The 20,533-nt window shown below is 41.4% G+C and overlaps 1 protein-coding gene across 3 annotated transcripts; it reads left to right on the plus strand.

The window, feature by feature from the left end:
* The first annotated feature begins 5 nt into the window (after window positions 1–5).
* On the plus strand, window positions 6–19,048 carry LOC100118029 (eukaryotic translation initiation factor 5). Of its 3 annotated transcripts, none has more exons than XM_003426376.5 (9): window positions 6–514; window positions 1,067–1,219; window positions 13,435–13,885; window positions 14,492–14,741; window positions 15,156–15,815; window positions 17,183–17,420; window positions 17,505–17,941; window positions 18,037–18,222; window positions 18,307–19,048. In XM_003426376.5, exons 5-9 carry the CDS (start codon window positions 15,453–15,455, stop codon window positions 18,433–18,435), a joined length of 1,353 nt encoding a protein of 450 aa, XP_003426424.1. In that variant the 5' UTR covers window positions 6–514; window positions 1,067–1,219; window positions 13,435–13,885; window positions 14,492–14,741; window positions 15,156–15,452; the 3' UTR covers window positions 18,436–19,048. The 3 variants fall into 3 exon arrangements, with proteins under 3 accessions (XP_003426424.1, XP_031785664.1, XP_001602518.2); XM_031929804.2 differs by having other exon boundaries at window positions 1,070–1,219; XM_001602468.5 differs by lacking the exons at window positions 6–514; window positions 1,067–1,219 and adding an exon at window positions 8,174–8,500.
* The last annotated feature ends 1,485 nt before the right edge of the window (window positions 19,049–20,533 follow it).

Genomic DNA, 20,533 nt, shown 5'->3' on the forward strand with positions numbered 1-20,533 from the left:
ATCCTACTCATATATCGCCTTTGCTTCGACTTCCCCCTCCATCGAAACAACAGCATATGTGTCTGTGTTTGTGTGGAATTCCCAGTCCTCGATATATCCGTCTGGTGCTCGAGCAGTATGCCGCAGTAGCACGAAACGTTCGCTTCGAGAACCAGTGCATTTTTCGTTTATTTCGCTTTTCATCATCATAATAATCTCCCTCTTAATTTCGTGCAGTGAACTCCCATCAGCATACACGGATATATATATATATATATACACCCTCGCATCGCACGTAAACTCGCAAGAGTTGCGCAGAGAGAGAGAGAGAGAGAGAGAGAGAGAGAGAGAGAGAGAGAGAGAGAGAAGAGCAAAACGCGAAGCAGCAGAGAGCGTTATCAGGACGAGGAAGACACACGCGACTCTTTCTGAAGTAGCTGCAGCGATATATAGACGAGCAAAACTCCTGCTCCCCAACTCCGACCCTTTACTCTCCCCGTTCCCAGCAGCGGAGGACAACGATCATCATTGCCAGGTAATTGGATTTCACGATGACTTCACGCTTTTTTTCCCTTATTCAACGCGCAAACGAGGTGCGGGGAAGCGGAAGTGTCTACTGTCTAGGTAAACGTGGCCCGACGTTCTTTTTTTGCGCTAGGTTTTTTTTTCGTCGGTCATGATGCTGCCCTCCTCGCGCGGACGCACTGGTGTAGCGCCGGTTTCTCTGTATATTTACACGCGAATTGTGTGTTACTATAGCTATAGATATCGATGATAAAAGGTCGACACTACACCTGTGTCTGTGTATTAAGATAATTGCGAGGAAAGGCATCGGCATGACTCTGATGTCTGTCCCCTTGTACACTATCTATATATAGGACTTATGCACGGGTGCTTCACCTAACCTTACTCGTTTCGAAGCAGCAGCACTACACCTGTGCCGTTGTAGTAGCTTCTCGACGGTGCGGCGAAAAAAGAGCAGCGACGACGACGACGTACTTTTTCTCTCCCAACCGTCTGCCCTGTAGACTAAGAAAATAAAAGTCTAGAGCCGGTTAACTAACTCGACGATTCTGTGTCCTTAAAGCAGGCCTGTTGAGACGTAGCAGCCAGTGGATCGCAGGGGGCGATCCATCTGTTCTCGAGCGAGCATCCACGAGGGCCACGTCGGGTTTTCACGCTAGCAAGCGGCCGTCCAGCAGGGCGCTACCATTTTATATGACTTTTCTCCGACAACGAGGTAAGACTTTTCTTTCTTTCTATTTATTTGTGTATTCTCTGAGCTATGTGTCTATGCACACATTTATCCAAGTGTCTGTTGATGTGCCACTACAGCTGTCGACAAACTGCCTTTGTTAATGATGCGATATGGAGATTAAGCCAATTACGTAATTAACTGTAGGAGGGCTCGTTTTATGCTAGTGTCATTGCAATGAGAGACTATTTTGTTCGTGAAAAATATATAACTCTGGTCTAAATGTACTTTGTGATTGCATCGTTTAGCTTGACAGTCTGATTAGGCACTGCTGGATGTTGCAGTTTCATTTGATTAGTGTGATTATCAAGGGTTACAGCTACTTCAGCGTTAGCCCACACATTTGAATGTAGCTTTGCGAACGACTTATGTCACCAGAAATTATGATGTAGTTACATAAAACTACTGCGTCGTTTAGTCTGACAAATTGTTTGGTCTCTGTTTCACAATTGCAGACAACATTGTACAACGCAGAATAAACTTGCATATAGTCATGCAAAAAGTATAGTGGCACAATGTTGCGTAATCCTTAAACTTGAATTTTCTTATCATAGCATTCCACCGCTAGTTCACCTCGTGCCAATGACCACATGTATATTCGGTTTCAAATGTCCAACGCTGCACGCTTCCCAGTTACTAATTTTAGCAAGCAGACATCCATTTTGAACAACAGAGATTAGGCATAGGGGATGACTCCTTTTACACTCTCTAAGAACATTCAACTTGACTAAGAGCTTATCACGCTTAATTCTGGCTCGTCTTCCGAAATAGAACAAAAATTCAGAAACGAATAAAACTCTAAAACTTGCATCCCAGCGCACAGCATGCTCGACTCAAGCAAACTCTCTCAACTATTTTGCAAACTTCCGCAACAGCCGGCATCTCATTAGTCTGAGTACAGAGAGAGAGAGTAGGAATCGCAAACTCTGGCGATATTTTAGTGTATCAGCGGTGACTCGTTGCGCCGAACTTTTGAAAACAAATCGACTGTATACACAAATTTCTCGTGTATAGGAAAATTCCACTGTACAGCACACACTCTCCAGACGCGACGTAGATAAACCGGCGATTACGATTGTGTCACGTGCAAGCGAAGAAAACATCGATCACTATCGGAAGAGGAAACGGTTAATTCACTTTCGTACTAATATATCAAAAATTGAAAACCTTTCAAGAAACTCAATAAGTCATATCGACAGCTGGAAAACACATCGTCGACGCGTGTGTAATTGCAGTCGATAGCAGAAGCCTTTCCTTCGAACTGCGAACGATTTTTCGCCCGTTCAATTATAATTTCTCGTTCGATAAGCGCGACAAACGGAACGCGAGTATTTTAAAGCGCTCGCGACGATAACGAATCATCCGGAGAGATAAGTATATATACGAAGTGAATGGAAATAGTGCGACGACTCGTATAGAGGTCCAGTCACTCTCGTTGGTAAACAGCGCAATTATCAAACGATATAACGTGCTTTAGTTGTTGTTATGATGCTGACATATATAGAGCATTTCGCAGAAAGCGTTATAAAAATAGGTTTTCATCGTGAAAGCACCAGTATACTGGCTCAGCTCCAGCTGTAGAGCTCGTAAATTTTCAAAAATTCGCGCAACAGCAGCAACTGTTAAACGTATACTTTGAACGTTTCGACGTGTTGCGAAGTAATACTTTAGAGATGATTTTTCAAGTTTCGAAAGAGCCAGAGCGATGAAGAAATCTCCGGCGTTTATGAAACTTTCCTTCTCTCGCTCTCTAGTATACCTACAGCTCGAGACTCGAGTTACGCCAAGAGATGCGACATGCGATCTAAGCCTTTCACTGTATTATATACACGTGTATGTGTATGCCATAGTACAGTCCCTTTGACAAGATCGAGGCACGACCTTTTTAAGGGTGCGTCCACAATTGAGCGTATACGTTAGGGTTTACAAGGGGTTTACGTAGAACATAACGTTTTGGGCAGTACTGCCAATCCACTGTAGCAGACTGCAGTTGAAACGAAGGAACACACCTGCTCAAAATTTAACCTATAAAAATGTTTAAATTTGAATTGTATGGTAATAATCGATACTTATTTGTAAGACATCAATTCGAAATGGCTTTTCTGAAGATTAAAGCAATATATTGTAAACCAAATTTAATGTCAAAACTATGTTCAATTAATTATAAACTATATGCTGGACAAAATTTTAGCATGAGCAAAATTTCAAGTTATTTTAAAATAAAATACGTATGATTCGTCTTTCAGTTTGAAGCTATTAATCGCTTATTTATACAATGAAGAACATAATCATACAATCATTGCCTATGCTATTTAACTAATTATAATAATAACATTTTCATTTGGAAATGTGCGTTATTTATTCTCCTTTCCTTTTTTGAGACAGTGGTAGACCTTTTTTTTATCAGAAACTAATTTATTATAATACATTCTCTTACAAGATTTTATAATTTTATTTGAAAAAAGAATTTTACAATTTATTACCATACAATTTAAATTTAAACATTTTTATAGGTTAAATTTTGAGCAGGTGTGTTCCTTCGTTTCAATTGCAGTCTGCTACAGTGGATTGGCAGTACTGCCCAAAACGTTATGTTCTACGTAAACCCCTTGTTAACCCTAACTTATACGTTCAATTGTGGACGCACCTTAAACTTGCGTTCTGTTTGTTTTTGTCCCCGGATATACTCGTCATCTGACCCTCAGAAGCTCACTCTGTATACTCGTAGCGATAAGCTGTTCTTCTTTTATTTTGCGAAAGAGTCGCTCTCTTTCTTTTGTCCAAGAGGAGATTGCAGTAATTATAAAATTGCAGCCGATTGTCGAGCCTGCGCCTTTTGATTTCGAGACTCACAAAGAGGCGTGTCTACTCTTGCGTTATGAGTAGAAACAACGGCGAAGCTTGCGCGCCGAGATAAAAAAGCCCTAATTTCTTTTTTGCGGACTTGCAAATTACGCTTCTTGCCGTATCAAGCGATATGTAAATAATTCGACCGGTTCTTGTACTGCCGCATAACGCGAGTATATCATCGGCCTTAGAATTTTCACTGCAGTGTGGCGGATGCGCGATTTGAATATCCACATTGGGAGCTTTTTTTACGATGTGCGCCTGAATCGGAGATAATGTATTATTCAAGTAGAATTTGACGGCTTTGTAGAGGGTAATCTGCTCAACCTAATTTTAGTTCATTAATTTCATCATATGGGTGTACTATATTCGTGTCTGTTATTCGAAGGATTCAGGTTAACCGTGGAATAATTTTCGTTTTACTGGTAGAGCTTTATTGATGGGCTTGCGCTGGAAAAATAGGGTTTGAAAAGAAGTTTGACGGGTTTGCATATTTCGATAAATTATTTGATTGTCGGGTTGTCAGGTGTATTCAGTGAAAACTGCGAGACGTTAATCTCTCGTGTGTTTTAAAAATATCAAATATTTGTTTGACAACATCTGCGTAAACATTTGCATAAAAAATATATGGCAAACTCGTTAATTAAAATTGTGCCGTATGTTTTCATCAAACATCTATACCACGAAAGCTCGAATATTTTTGATACGACCGTATCGCGCAAAAAACTAGGAATTTCAATTTCCACGAAAAGTCAAAAGGTCACCGCATACATCAAGCCGAATCTCGGCAGCTTCCTCCTTTCCTTCCCGAAATAAATCCAATCCAGAGCAGGAATCCCGCATAGCGCCTTCCCTCGTCTCGCGATTTGCCTGCAGCGCAACAATAAAAGCCCCTCGTCAGTCTCGCGCGCGGAAATCGAAGCCGCGAGTATTCGCGGCATGCGAACATGTTCCTGCATACCTCTACACACGTATACACACATACACGACTCGACGGATCTTCCGATTGCGGTCAAATATCTTTTGGCGTTCTTAGATTGTGATATCGCGTCGCTGCAGGTGTAGGGTGACGAAAAATAAAAAGTATGCGCGATGAAACCTAATTGTAAAATAGGACGAGGCTACTGTGCGAAGAAAGTTCGAGTTGTTGAATAAATTGTTCAAGTAGTAAAAGGGAAAATAAAATCTCAACCGCTTCGTCATTCCGCCCGCGAAAAATCGATCACTCAACGTCTCGTTAAACTCCCCTTCGAAATTTCTCTCAGCTCTCTTTCGACTCCTATTATACGGCAAATTGGCAGCACCGATTATGACCTTGAACTCTACTGCGATGCGACGGGCAGTGCAGACCTGCGCCAGTCGTTGCGCCAATGGACGCCGCATTGCTACTCGTTTTGTGGAGTCTCTCTTGCGGCGATTCTTGGCTGCGGGAACCTGAGCGAGTAAAGACAGAGTTGAAATTGAATTCGAAGATGACGGATGAAGGGGTGGTTCGCGATGGGTGTAACGGAAGAAGAAGAAGTCGATTTATTCTATATGGTCCTGGTAAAGTGTCGATCGTTTTTCGGGGGGATTTAGTGTGGAATCACGTGCTTTTGGAATATGAAGGATAGAATAAATATGAGCGCGGTCAGGTTGGATTTCTATGAAAAAGATTTTTCCAATGGAATATTTATTTGGAACTGTATGTTAAAACTTTTTTAATCTTCTTTTACAAACAGTCGAGCATTCGCGATCTGCGAGTTTTAAACGGAAGTAGCATTTCGTCAAGTTTTCGCCATAAAAAAAAGAGCATGAAACGAGTCGAAAGATAATTTTCCGATGCAATATCAACGTTACGCAGGCCCGAACAATGCACGCTAATTACAGCGCAAAAGTCCATTTCTTATCGTGGCTCAATAAAAAAAATACAACTTCCGAACATTCTCCATCGAAAACCATTAATTCGAACGCATTGCGCGATGGCCTTTTTTCCCTTCCGAACAATAGTCGAGCGCTTCTCGAAAACAAGTGGCATAATGGCACTTGGAAGTTTTATTATTATGCGAAATTCGTGTCAGAAATAGTCTGGCTCGCTTAATATCATACGCTATATTGCTTTTTCGTGTTTGACCCTTCAAAAACGCGCTTTGTAACATTGTAATTTCGCGGAAAATAGAGAATAATCGATTGCCTTCGATGCGAGGCAGCAGATTGCGCCGCCATCATTGCGTAAGCTCGAATTTCGTTCAATTATTTACTCGATGGCAGAGTAGCAGCGTAATCGAGGCTGCATTGACATTATAAAACAGCTGTAATTTAATAATTGTTATCTACCGATCAGAATGCAAAGGCTTAGAATAATAAAAACATGCCTTAATCGCAAATCAATCGGAAACTCGTTAGTCGAATCGATGGCGATTTTCGCGGCGAGCATATCGTGCAGTATAAATACGATTTCACGGCTAAAAATATTTTCCATTTCTAAACCAAGAACAAAAGAGCATACCGTGTGTCAAAACAAACCGTATAACTGCAGCGCGTGTATACATAGTAGTAAAAACCACCTTTTCGGGATTCGCAGCGTAACAGGGAGTATAGGCAGCGACGAATCGATACGCGGCGAACTAAGCCGCTCCGTGACTAATCCGTCGAATCATCCTTGTATATGTTTTGATTAAAAATGCCCGTATCATGGAGTGTGACCTTAACCCTTGTGCTATCAGGCAAGTGCCTATGGTTGTGCGTTACGGGTCGTTTGACGCAATTATTAGACGGTGATGACGTGAAACAAAAATGTTCGCGTGAGCTGGTTGCTTCCTCGTTTGCAGCTGTTAAAATCATTCGGTCTTGCGTGAATATAGGTACGTGACGCTCGTTTAGACCCGACTGATTACATTCTGCTAGAGTGATTTTATTCCACGTCATAGAGAATATATGGCGTGAAAAAATGTGTCTTCATTGTACTCGTAAAAAGATATGAAAAAAACGGAAAATGAAAATTTTTTCTGCGCTTTTATGCACTCGTATGAAGAAAAAATCACGACACTGCAACCCTCAATACCTCAAATTGAAATCTACATAATACGATCTCCTAGAAAAAGAGAAGTCAAATCCACCTCGACGAGTCGAGACGAGAGAAGACGTGTCCTCCTAGACAGCTATGCAGTTCCTCGGATGTCTTCTACATTATAGGACCTATACCTGTATACACACTGTTCCACGGCATAAACCTCACGCGTCTATACATGCATACAAGCTCAGAAATTCTCGCATTGCAGGCTTCTGCTTCCTAAGTCGTCCCGGCGGTATAGAGTCGAGTCTGCATTTTTTTGCGATGGCCCCCTTTGCGCCAGCTCTCGCTTTGTTCCACTTTGCAGATCGCGTGCACAACACCTCGTCGTTGTTTGCCACCGCAGAGAGAGTTTTAGAATTTTTTTCGGCGCTGCAGAGCTCGAGTCATTGGGATCGAATGATTGATTGCCGGAGTGGAGGCTGAGATTTGCTGAAAGAAAGACATAACAGAAGGTTGTTTGCTGCTGCTGCTGCAGTCTAGTGACGCGAGACTTCGCCGCAGTGGAGAGCGAGTGTCCACTCTAGTTTTAATTAACTTTCACTTCCGCGTTTTAATGTATGCATCAACTTTGACTGGGATTCGAGTCATGGACTCTTGTTCAATTAACATACAGAGTTTCGCAGTTTGGCTCGAGAGCAGCTGGTGTCATCGTCCTTACAGAATTTCTCAATTGCTTTAACAAGGGTTAATATTCTTTGACAACAATTTCAATTCAAAGATACAATACAATAATCCCAAATCAATCTGCCCGATTCCTCGTCGAGATTCTCACTCTCTGGCGATCCAGTCCCTCACCTGACACCCCCCCCCCTCTTCGAAATCAGTACAGCCTCCCAGTAATTCAAAAAATCCCTCACAAGCCCTTCTCCCTCTCAAGCCCCTCTCTCTCTCTCTCTCTCTCTCTCTCTCTCTCTCTCTCTCTCTCTCTCTCTCTCTCGACTTCACACGGCAGCAGCGCAGATCAATATGAGCGGCGGTGGTGGCAGCGTTGACGACGGGCCTGCGCACACCTCACCGGCCAAGCAGAACGACGGCGTAGGTGCAGCCCGTCCGGGGAGTCGCGAACGAACCTCGAAGCACTTAGCACTCTGCTCTCATTCTCTCTTTCTCTCGCTTCGAGCGTATACATATACCATACGTACTCTGTCTCTCTGGCATATTGCATACTCGCGCGCGTTGTGAACGTACAGGTAGAGGCTTGTACGCATAGAGTAGTACACCTATATACGCGTAATTTCGGAGGAGAGGAGCTATTAAAAGCATTAGGCAAGACGGCCAGACCAGGAAGACGGGGACAAGCTGCAGCTATCAGACCGGGAGTAGACACCTCCGGAAATCACGACTTATGCGTCTACGCCGAGCAGGTAACGATGATAATGAGCCGGCGTTCAGATCTGCTTTCTTCTCTCTGCTTTTCGCATCGTTCGCTTGTATTATAATCCTTTCAGTCGAGAGAGCCGCCCGCGGAGGATGCGTATACAATATAAACGCGGGTTGAGGTTAGAGAGAGGGAGAGAGGATGGGATCGACTGCTACCACTTTGGAGGTTGGGATGTACCACTCTCGGCTTAAATGGATTTTGCGGTCGCCGTGCAGCCGCGATCGTTTCACGCTCGTTTTTTTCCTCTGGTTACGCTTAATTTTTTTGATTTCCAAAGGGTTAGCGCCGATTATCGTCCTCTACCGAACGATATACCACTAGGGCTGTGCATAGAACGTATAGTACAGAAGGGTGTGACAGCTGGTTACAGCATCTCACTTCCCACTCGACGTTTTTCGCTACACACGTGCGACAAAGGGAAGTTAAACGAGCATAAGCGTAACCAAGCCGATAGTGATTTTCCGTTAGCCGCCGTGTATACTGCACGTATGCGTGGGAGTGTGCGAATGCAGAAACGCCGGTGTTGCACGCTATATGCATCCTCGGGCTGAATCTGACAGTGGCATCGACGATATAAAAGCGGGAATACGTCCTAATTACGCTGTCACGCGTTGATCGGCCACGATGCCAAGACGTGTACACACGCTGTCACGTGCTAAAAGACGCGTAGACATCGTTCGGTTGTTTAAAAACGATGTGGAGCGCGGCTAATACTCTTGCGAGCAAATACGAGAATATGCAAGTAGACGACGAGACGGTGTATTTATTCCTATATCCGCCGATATTCATCTAAAACGAGCTTAGCCTAGTTTCGTTTCGAATGACTTCGATCAGCGAAATAGGAAAGGTAAGAACGGATTGGAATTTTTTTCTTTTCTTCTCGTCCCAACGAAACTTCCATTTCAACAAGACAATGAGTCGACACGCCTTAATGGAATAGCGCTGTCTAAATATACAACACACACTGTGTGCACTGCAGTACAGGGCAATTGTATGCACTGCAGTACAACGTTTTCCTGTAAAATTGATTTGCATCTGATGCTTTATCCCTTCGAATGGACAGCTTAATTGATTTCAGCCATTTCCACTGCGCACATATTTACATTCCATTGCACATACCGAACCGACGACTCGACTGTGTACGCAAAGCTCCTCGAGAGACTCGATTCGAAAACAAATCCGCTTATTGTACAGGCGTTATGTTCCGTTGATAACTTGCCGCATTTTTCTACGTGATTCGATAACATATGGCGCGAGCTCTGAAAAAACGCTCCGATTTTTCGAACTGACCGCATCGGTGCAGAGAGAGAGAGAGAGAGAGAGAGAGAGAGAGAGAGAGAGAGAGAGAGAGAGAGAGAGAGAGAGAGAGAGAGAGAGAGAGAGAGAGGGAGAGAGAGAGAGAGAGCGAGAGGGAGAGAGAGTGAGAGAGAGAGAGAGAGAGGCACGATCGACCTTGTCGCAAACGCGAAAGAGTCGCGAAAACGAACGATCGCTTCGCACGAACAAATTTTATCACAATTTCCTGATCGAGCTCGTGCGATCGGCATAATTATCGTATATAGGTGCGCGCGCTGCACTTTTCACGGAGATCGTGGAAGTTACGTGCAGGGCTGATTAGGCGTTGTGTAATAGGTGCAATCAGATCTCGATCTAAGCGGACCGCATTTAATTCGGAGCATTATAAGGATCTCGTGCGCTACGTCGACGTCATTTGTTTTAAAATAATACGCGATAAAAGCGTCTCTAAAGAGAGACTAATTGGGTGTGTATATATAAATAGGGGTGGCACTTTTCAAAGAGTGCGTCTTGCGCGTTTAAGTAGGTCAACATTAGAAAAACTTGAAAAGCCTTTTGTGTGCTAAAAATATTGCCGCCGAACAGTGTAAACACTGCAGAGGCGCAGTGCGAATTTATTTCTCGACAATAGAATGTTGTGTTCTCTATTTTTAGGGATCAGTTTCGATGCTGCTTGATGAGATATTGCTTCTTTTCATAACAAGAGTTTTGAGCGAGTTTGAAGAATTATTTGAAAAAGGACGCGATAGTTTTGCAGAATTCTTACTTTATATTAATGAAGTTTTTAGTTTTAATATACATCTACATCAAACTGTACTGCATAGTTCACACTAACAAATTATTCACACCTCTGCACTCAATAAACAAATTTAATTATGCACCGCACTTATACTTGTACGAGAAGTATCCGTTCGATAATTTTAAACACATAGGTTGCCCGACTAGCGGTTTCCGCCCAAGTTCAATACCAATTGGTATATACCGACGATCGATTTTTCCCGTTCGATTTCAACACGAAAAACAGTCCATTTTAACGTCTATGTATGATGCATGATACATACTGTGCGAATTTCTCGATCTATTTTCTCACGAGGGATGATAATCCGCCCGTAAATCTCAACTTTACTTTTGCAGTAGTTCTTTTTTCGGACGCTGCATGCGGCTCTTCAAGAATTTATGCTGTTTTCGCACCGAGAGTCGGGTATTTTTGAAAGTCGTTCGTTCTCTCGACGTATACCGTGAAACTAATTTAACTCTCGGCGAACGAAATTACGCTGTGCTTTTTTAATTGCCTTTTTTCTTTGCCGATTGCCGCTGGAAAAGAACAAGCGCGAAATGTGAACAAATTTCGCGTGCGCGGTTGAAGCGACCAACAATGTTGTGGAGGTGCTTACTGTACTCTGTAAGTCGCGATCGACCTTACATTTCAATCGATAATAATACAATTCTAAACTACGGAATTTAAATATTTATAAGCAACCGTGGTAGAGCTTGTTGATGAATTTTTTTATATTCTACGCCGTTATACCCGCAATTACAAATTTATAAAAACAATTGAAAGTATAATAATATATATATATATAACTCGAGAAAATTTCAATAGAGATAAAGGCCGGATGTTAAAACCGAATCAAAAATCACACTTCAGAAGACAAGAATCATAATGTAAATTCAATAAAAGCCAACCACGAAGCATGCACCGTGTGTTATTATCAAAGGTGCATGCGGATTTTTTATGCCTTTCACTCGTTACTTTTGTGATTTTTATTGCCGCAAGGATTTAAACGTATTAATCTAGAAGATTTACTGAGTTTGATCGATGTTTTATTGAAGAGAACCGCACTTTTTTCAAGGCTGTGTGATGTTATTGGAAATAATATTATACCTTAAGGATTGAGTTTGCAATAAACTTCAATATCGCACAGTGAAAAAGCCAAAAATCCCAACATCGACAATAATTGAAAAATGCGCTTCGACGTCTCACTGCACAAATCCCGTCAGCCGCCATCAAGTATTGTATTCGCGTTATACAATCGTCTTTCACTTTCACGCAGAAATACAGTAATTGTTGCGGGTGTTGCTCGTGCTGCCATCGATTCCTCGGGCTTTCAATTCCTGAGCACTTACGATGTAATCGTCGCTCGGCTTATTGAAGCTCCTCGAATGATTACAATTCGCATGTCAGCCTACAACCAATTCGATTACCGTGTGTATACGTATGTTTCCGTCTATATAATGTCGCAATAATCTCCTAATTGAGATGTTTGGAAATCGGAGGAAAGTTTGATCGAGAAACTCGTCATCGAGGGAAAGGCCGTTGAAAATAAAAGATGTGTGAAAATTTAAATATTTGTTCGCGATATAGTACAGCCGATAAGAAAAATTGAGACGATAATGTACCTTGCGTTACGATGCGTTTTCTCATTTTACATTTCAGTCGCGAAACGACGTAATTTTTTAAAAAATCAATACCATACACTATTGCTCTGAAATATTAATTATTTGTTCCTCGTCAGCGCTCGGCGCCAAGTAAAATTGAAAACGTTATCACAAACGAACGATTACGCCGCGTGATTTAATTAAAACCTCGCCTTGACTCGCAGCGACGATTAAAAAATAAATAAAAAAAAAAGAATTCCGCTGATATAATGGACCATTAAACCCGACGTCCGTCGTGTCGAACAATCGAAAAATATTAACGGGAAAAAGAGGCGTTTCGCCTCACGACTGATATTATACTATTCTGTAATGGCTTTGATGTCTTTATTACACTGGTTAAATTTTTCTTTCTTTTTTTGGAGATGATACGGTAGTATATCACTGTATTACTCGCGATAAAACGTACGCAGATTCGTACGACGTGATATATTGAGTGCAGAAAAAGAGAACACGCTATACTGTGCCATTTATATTCGTTTTTGCTGTGAAGCGCATTTCTGGTCTCTTCTTCTATAGCAAAGGATAACCGAATTCCACTTTTTCTCGACTGACGTTTACGCGCAATGCGCATTGAGATAAATCACTCGTGGCATTTCGCTACTCGATGTCCCGAATAAGTTCAGTCATTCTTATTAAGCTGCATTTACATGAATGCTATTGTTATGAATTTCGCTCGACTGAATTTCTCCCTTTGAACTTTCTGCTTCAAGGCAAAACTTTCAACGGTTTTTTTAACTCTTTGCTGTAAAAGGTCAATTTGGCTTAAGGCCAGAATCTACAGTCCGTTTTATCGTTCCCAAAATTGGTAATTTTTGGATGAAGTGTTTAACGGCATCGGATAATCGCGAGGCCGGAAATAATCGGGCTCAACGATGAGCTTGCAGAATCGGGAAAATTATGTACACCGACGGGAACTGGGCATAAGAAACGTTATAGGGAGAAACGGATAGAAAAACTGATTCCTCGTAAGCGATGCCGCAATCAATATTGTGACTTATTAGTCTTTTAGGGTTATTGGAAGATGTATTTTGCAATTCAGGCTCATTATTGCTGTTTGCAAATAGAAGTAGAATTATGTCAAACAAAAATCTCTCCATGTCGCAACATTAAGTCGTTCTTGAAGTCTATTAAACATGAAATGAAATCGAAGCAATCTAATCTCGACCTTTTTTAATTTCCCAGAAACATCCAGGATATCATCCCGCGGGAAAGGACCGGTGTACAACACAGGAGGCGGCGGCGGCAGTTCATCGTCACCGTTTCAGCGCAACACTCTTAGCAGCAGCAGCAGCGATTCTCTCGTGAACAGCGCCAACACCAGCAGCACCATCGATCTCCTCATCCCATCGGCGAGCAATCGCTTGAGCGCCGACGAAGAAGTCACAGCGTGCGTGAATTCGTGGGACTGTCGTTGTTGCTGCGAACAGCTGCGCACTTGCCGTAGCCAGCAGTTCATCACCTCGAGTTGCAAAAGACAGGCAGCGTGTATGATCATTGAGGACCGAGGACCTCTGTCGTCGTCGAGCAGACGCGCCAACCAGAGCCGTCGTCTTATTCTTCGTCGGCAAGACAGCTGCCAGCGATTCCTCGATCAGCTGCTCCTGCTCAAGCACAGGACCGCAAAATTTTCCAGGTCAGATCGAGTGCCACTCTCTACACGTCGAGAATTTTCAGAATTTAATTATACCCGCACTGTTTGACGAATGAATTTGTAATTCGATTTACTGGGATCGATCCCTTCGAGCATATGTAAAGGGGATAAGTAATTTCGTTTCGCTCGGCGGATGTCAGTTTCAGTCATAATTTAATCCGAGTAACGTACGTAATGATATCAGTAACTTTGCTGAATCGCATTCAGATTCAAATGAAATGCGCGGATCTCTGACAAGTTTTCATAAAGGTATTTCGCTTTAATTAATATTGATGAAAATTGGGAAAAGTTTAGTCGCTGTAAATACTGAATGAATAAAATGGAACCGGCGCAAATAGTTCAACCTTCGTGCCTATACATGTAAATAAGCGTGCAGAAACAGTCCTTAATTCACAATTCGTGTTAATTGCTCTGGAAAATCAGGAAGAAAGTCCCGCTTAGCCACACCGAATCTCCATTAAGAAAATATTCATCATGTTAAAAATACACTCCCAAGATCTCTTGCGCGTACAAAACAATTGCGCAATCTCCCAAACAATATATACATAAATCATTAAACCTAATCAAGTACATTTTTATGCATTGCAGTAATAGGCATCGGAAGCTTCAGCCGTTCAGGGAAACGTGACTGGTGTACATCTCGAGCGCGGCGCGGCTTTGCGCAATAAACGAATACCACCCTGACGCGATACGCGACCCGCTACCTCTCGCTGCAGGTAGCCCTCGCCGGGCGAACTCGCTGCGCGACGTTCTTCAAGCTGTCGCTGACCAGCGACCCCGATCCACGATCCAGGCGCACGAGGACCAAGACCCTGCCTACCTGAGATATTACATTACGGTAAGTGTGGACCGATCGATTCTCGAATCCCCTTTGCTTTATGTTTGCTGAATTTTGCGGAGGATTCGGGTTTAGAGTTACTTAGCCGCTTCTTTTTTGGGGGACGTTTTGAGCGGGTTTTGGAGAGGATGAAGCCCATATACTTGAAACTGAGAAAAAAATGTTTGCCGGTGTAAAGAAGGCTGTAAAGACAGGAGTGTCATATGTCGCAGGAAGAAAGGGGGAATTTGCTCATGGTGTAATATACAAGTGTATCGACCCTAGCGAGTAGACTTATGTAATTTCGTGCTTTGTATAGCTAGAGTCGATTAAAAATGCGTTTCTTCGCAAAATTAAACGTAATTTGACTACTGTAAATGAATTTATAAAAATGTACTTAAACCTGACTTATAAAAACAATTATCCACATTACAGGCGAGGCGCGACGTAGTATCAAAACTCGAAGGACTGAAGCTTTAACGTTGATTAGTAATACGGTGCTGTTTGTAAGTAAAAGAAAGAATCGTCAAGCGAAGATATCCCCGCAGAAAGGAAAGAAAATCCGTCTGCGCTAACATTAGCAAGGCTGACGTCGTCCCAGGGATCGGCGTCATCTCTTCACCCCGTGAATCCATTCCCATCGTCATCACGTCCTCTCCAATCAACTCACCCTTGAACCGAAAAATTCTTTTCCTCTCTCTTACCTAAAAGTTAAGAGCATCGACGATAAAGATGGGTAGCGTTAACGTAAATCGTGGCGTCAGCGATGCCTTCTATCGCTACAAAATGCCGCGCATTCAGGCGAAGGTCGAGGGCAAAGGCAACGGCATTAAGACTGTCATCGTCAATATGGTTGAAGTCGCCAAGGCTATCGGCCGCCCAGCTACGTATCCGACCAAGTTCTTTGGATGCGAGCTGGGTGCTCAGACCCAGTTTGACTTCAAAAATGAGCGTTTTATCGTCAACGGCAGTCACGACGCCTCCAAACTGCAGGATTTGCTCGACGGCTTCATCAGGAAGTACGTGCTCTGCCCCAATTGCGACAACCCCGAGACCGAGTTGCTGGTTAACGCGAAGAAGGGTACTATCGCGCAGGTAAGAAATGAAATGATTTTTTGATTAATGACTAGTTTATTCATTTAAAATACATGTGAAACTGACATGCCATTATATGGAAAATAAATACAAACTAAAAGCATACTGTTCACATAAAATGTCGATAGTGATTGGTTTAATTATACAATTACGAAGATGCGCATTCATCTAAGAAGTGCACTTATTTACGAGTGTCCATTGTCCAAACGCAAGGCTTTTTGCACTTAGATGAGCTAGCACCAAAATTTTGATGATACCAACAGAATTTGGTAGAATAATATTCGAACTTTCTAGTAGCACTTTGCAAGCGAGACTTGCTACGGCTGCGAGCATGATTTAGCTGTCGAAATTTCTCTGAAAGTTCATCGATATCAGCTTTTAAGTCTTGTACAGCATCACGTATTCTGATAGATTCTTGTTTTTCTTGGTTTATCTCATAAAGGGCATCAGCCGCCATTACTAATTCATCCTCCGTGGCAGTTTTAAAACAATTAAGCATCGCTTGTATGCAAGTTGGAAGTCGAATTTTCCACTGTTCAATGATAAAATCTCTAATCTGCGGATTAAAGTGACGCGAAATTCCAGTTAGCTTCTGCAGAACCTGCAAAAATTCTGATGGAATTCTGTTGCCCATTGTTTCGCCGTCCATCAATTTAGCAATTAGCTGTTTATTCAATTCAGTTAGACGCTTAATGAGCACGTTTTTGAGAATTTCGTATTGGTTTTCTTCTGGAGGATTATTCACGATGTCTTCTACGAAACAAATAGAATCTGGGTTGATCACACAAATAGCATAACGAAATTTAATTTTGTCTTCGGTCACACCTGACTCGGCAAATATTGAGTCGGCTATCCTGAACCATAACACTGGGTTTTCCGACATAAACGGTACACTAATAAACTTCGAAATTACGTCCACACAGTTGCTTAAAGTCACTAGTTCTTCAGCGTTTGTTGTTTGATTATCCATTGGTTTTTGTGATGCCATACTTTCCTTTTTCGTCACTATAGCACCTTGCAATAATTTATTAGAAAACTTTTTCAACAGTCTTATTGCAAGTAAATAGCAAACGAGAATGAAAAGATCGTTCAGTCAGCGTTAGCGAGAATAATATGATACCAGTTCAGACGTTATCGAAGCAAAGGTATGAAAATCGCCGCTAGGCTGATTGGGCACTGTATAACACGGTCTATAAGATTTTAAGCGCCAAATATTTGATTTCATAATTAACGGATATTTACAGTAAACATTATATTTTCGGAAGTTTGGTTCCCTTCTATTCGATTATTACAACCAAATAGTAATAACTGTTCAAATTATAAAATGTATCATTGTAGAATTTAGCTAATGTCTTTTTTCTTTACAGGGTTGCAAGGCTTGCGGTCATCACGGCATGCTAGAGAGCAATCACAAGCTGAACACCTATATCCTGAAAAATCCACCGAGCCTTGATCCTGCTGCTCAGGGTAGCTCTCTCACTGAGGGAAAGCGCGGAAAAAGATCCAAGAAACCCAACGGTGATGCTAACGGCGATCGCTCAGGCTCGCCTGAAAATGATAACACTAGCACCACCGATATCGTTGTCGAGGCGCCCGCGAAATTCGGTAGGTCTTACTTGTTTTGATAGTGACTTATTAAAATCTTTTGAATAAAATGAAAACTAACTGGTCATTTTTTCGTATATTTAGCGAGCGATAAGGACGACGATGACGACGGCAACTGGGCTGTAGATACGACTGAGGAAGCTGTGCGTGCACGTCTTCAAGATCTAACCGATGGCGCCAAAGGCATGACTATCAGCGAGGACCTCGATAAAACCGAGAAAGAGCGCATGGATATTTTCTACAAGCTGGTCAAGTGCCGTCGCGATGCTGGCCAACTCGACAATCATAAGGAGCTGCTAGCCGAGGCTGAACGTCTCGAAATCAAGACCAAGGCTCCCCTTATTTTGGCCGAGTTGCTCTTCGATCAGCACATTGCTGCCCAAGTTAAGAAGTATCGACCGCTGCTGTTGCGTTTCACCCACGAGGACGTTAAGGCCCAGAAGTATCTCATTCGGGGTATTGAGCAGATCATCGCGCTGCACAAGGACGTGCTGATGTCGAAGGTGCCTGGAATTTTGAAAGTAAGCCAGATAAAGTTTAGATTATCGTCTGAATGAATTCACGAGATCAGCGAGAATCTGTAAGGTAACAACTATCCTTTTCTCTTGTATTACAGCTTTTCTATGACTATGATATCTTGGAAGAGAAGGCTCTATTTGAATGGGCTAGCAAGGTTAGCAAGAAATACGTCTCTAAGGATCTTGCTCAAGAAATTCATGATAAAGCTGCACCATTTCTAACATGGCTCAAGGAGGCTGAAGAAGAAGAATCCGAATCTGATGAGGAAGACGATGATCTGGAGGTATGCGTTCATTCTTTACTCTCGAAGGATATAATTTATCACACCCGAGTAGAGTTTATACTAAATTATACATTCTTTTTTCAGATTGAGTATGATGACAGAGCGAAACAACCTTTGAAAGAGCAGCAACAACAGCAGAAGCAGCAGACGCAGAAACCAGTGGTTGATGACGATTCTGAGGAAGGAGACGATGTTGACATTGATGCCATTTAAAATCAAAAAGAAGCTGAATCGCCAAAGCCAAAAGACGCGAAAAGCGAAGAATAATAATAAAGAGATAGTAAACGCGTCAATGACTTGATAGAATTTTCTTCCTCATTGAAAATAAAAGATACAAAGCAAAAAAGGCCGAGCGAGAATCAGTATAAGCATTATAGAAAAGCCGCTGCTTTTACATAGTTGAACATTTTATCGATCTTATTTCGCTCTTATAGGAGATAGTTCTTCTTTATTTTCTCTGTTTCACCTCCCCCAATGATTTGTTTCTCCCTATTGACTTTTCTTATGTGATTTGATATTTTAATTGCGTTTTTATTACTTTTTCTAAAAGGTTGCGTGATTTGCGCACGCATGACCACTGTATGTTTGTTATAATTATAATTGTCCGTAATGATTGTTAAACAATTATTCTCGCGCCCCGCCTTCGATATTCTCGACTTCACGCGCATTATTCATGTTTTTCACACGCGAGATTTTTGTTATAGCGTTTTTTTCGGTCATCGATAGCAACAGAGAGAGAGAGAGAGGGAGCTGGCCTGCTATAAGCGATCTCTATTGTATCTACGATTCTGATATTATTCAAATAAATATGGTTTATCACAATGAGGATACTGCTCTATACAATTCTTTACTACCTTTTCTCACACATTTTCCCATACTGCTACATACTTGATGATATATTTTCAAGTTTTTTTTAACTGTATACAGCTTAAGTTTACTACATATACATTTCTCTTTGAATTAACTTTTTCTGTTTTGCATACAAATTCAAAGGTACGTACACTTTCGAAAGTAATTCTGACAAACTGTTGGTCTTCCGATGGTTGTCGACATCACTCAGATGTTTTTATCCGCTCGCGAAACTCTCATAAAACCAGTAAGTATAAGTAGCCCAGAGCGGCCAGAGCCCGGAGTCTCTGCCAGAGTTGAGTCGAGAGCTCTGAACCACACGTTCGCGTGCGCACGTACTTGTATCCGAACCCTTAGGGTGCGTCCACAATTGAGCGTATACGTTAGGGTTTACAAGGGGTTTACGTAGAACATAACGTTTTGGGCAGTACTGCCAATCCACTGTAGCAGACTGCAGTTGAAACGAAGGAACACACCTGCTCAAAATTTAATCTATAAAAATGTTTAAATTTAAATTGTATGGTAATAAATTGTAAAATTCTTTTTTCAAATAAAATTATAAAATGTTGTAAGAGAATATATTATAATAAATTAGTTTCTGATTAAAAAAAAAGGTTTACCACTGTCTCAAAAAAAGGAAAGGAGAATAGATAACGCACATTTCCAAATGAAAATTTTATTATTATAATTAGTTAAATAGCATAGGCAATGATTGTATGATTATGTTCTTCATTGTATAAGTAAGCGATTAATAGCTTCAAACTGAAAGACGAATCATACGTATTTTATTTTAAAATAACTTGAAATTTTGCTCATGCTAAAATTTTGTCCAGCATATAGTTTATAATTAATTGAACATAGTTTTGACATTAAATTTGGTTTACAATATATTGCTTCAATCTTCAGAAAAGCCATTTTGAATTGATGTCTTGCAAATAAGTATCGATGGGCAGTTTTGTTTAATTGTTCTCTACGACTCTTTACTATTCGACATTCTTGATGATAAAAACTTGGGCTAAGTTGTATAAAACATGCTCTAATCTAAACATAATCATACAATCATTGCCTATGCTACTTAACTAATTAGAATAATAAAATTTTCATTTGAAAATGAGCGTTATTTTTTATTCTCCTTTCCTTTTTTGAGACAGTGGTAGACCTTTTTTTTAATCAGAAACTAATTTATTATAATATATTCTCTTACAAAATTTTATAATTTTATTTGAAAAAAGAATTTTACAATTTATTACCATACAATTCAAATTTAAACATTTTTATAGGTTAAATTTTGATCGGGTGTGTTCCTTCGTTTCAACTGCAGTCTGCTACAGTGGATTGGCAGTACTGCCCAAAACGTTATGTTCTACGTAAACCCCTTGTAAACCCTAACGTATACGCTCAATTGTGGACGCACCCTATATAAGTATGTATGAGTGCGCGTATACCTACGTGGAGAATCTAT

Source organism: Nasonia vitripennis, chromosome 4 (genome assembly GCF_009193385.2).
Source record: "Nasonia vitripennis strain AsymCx chromosome 4, Nvit_psr_1.1, whole genome shotgun sequence".
Taxonomy (NCBI): domain Eukaryota; kingdom Metazoa; phylum Arthropoda; class Insecta; order Hymenoptera; family Pteromalidae; genus Nasonia; species Nasonia vitripennis.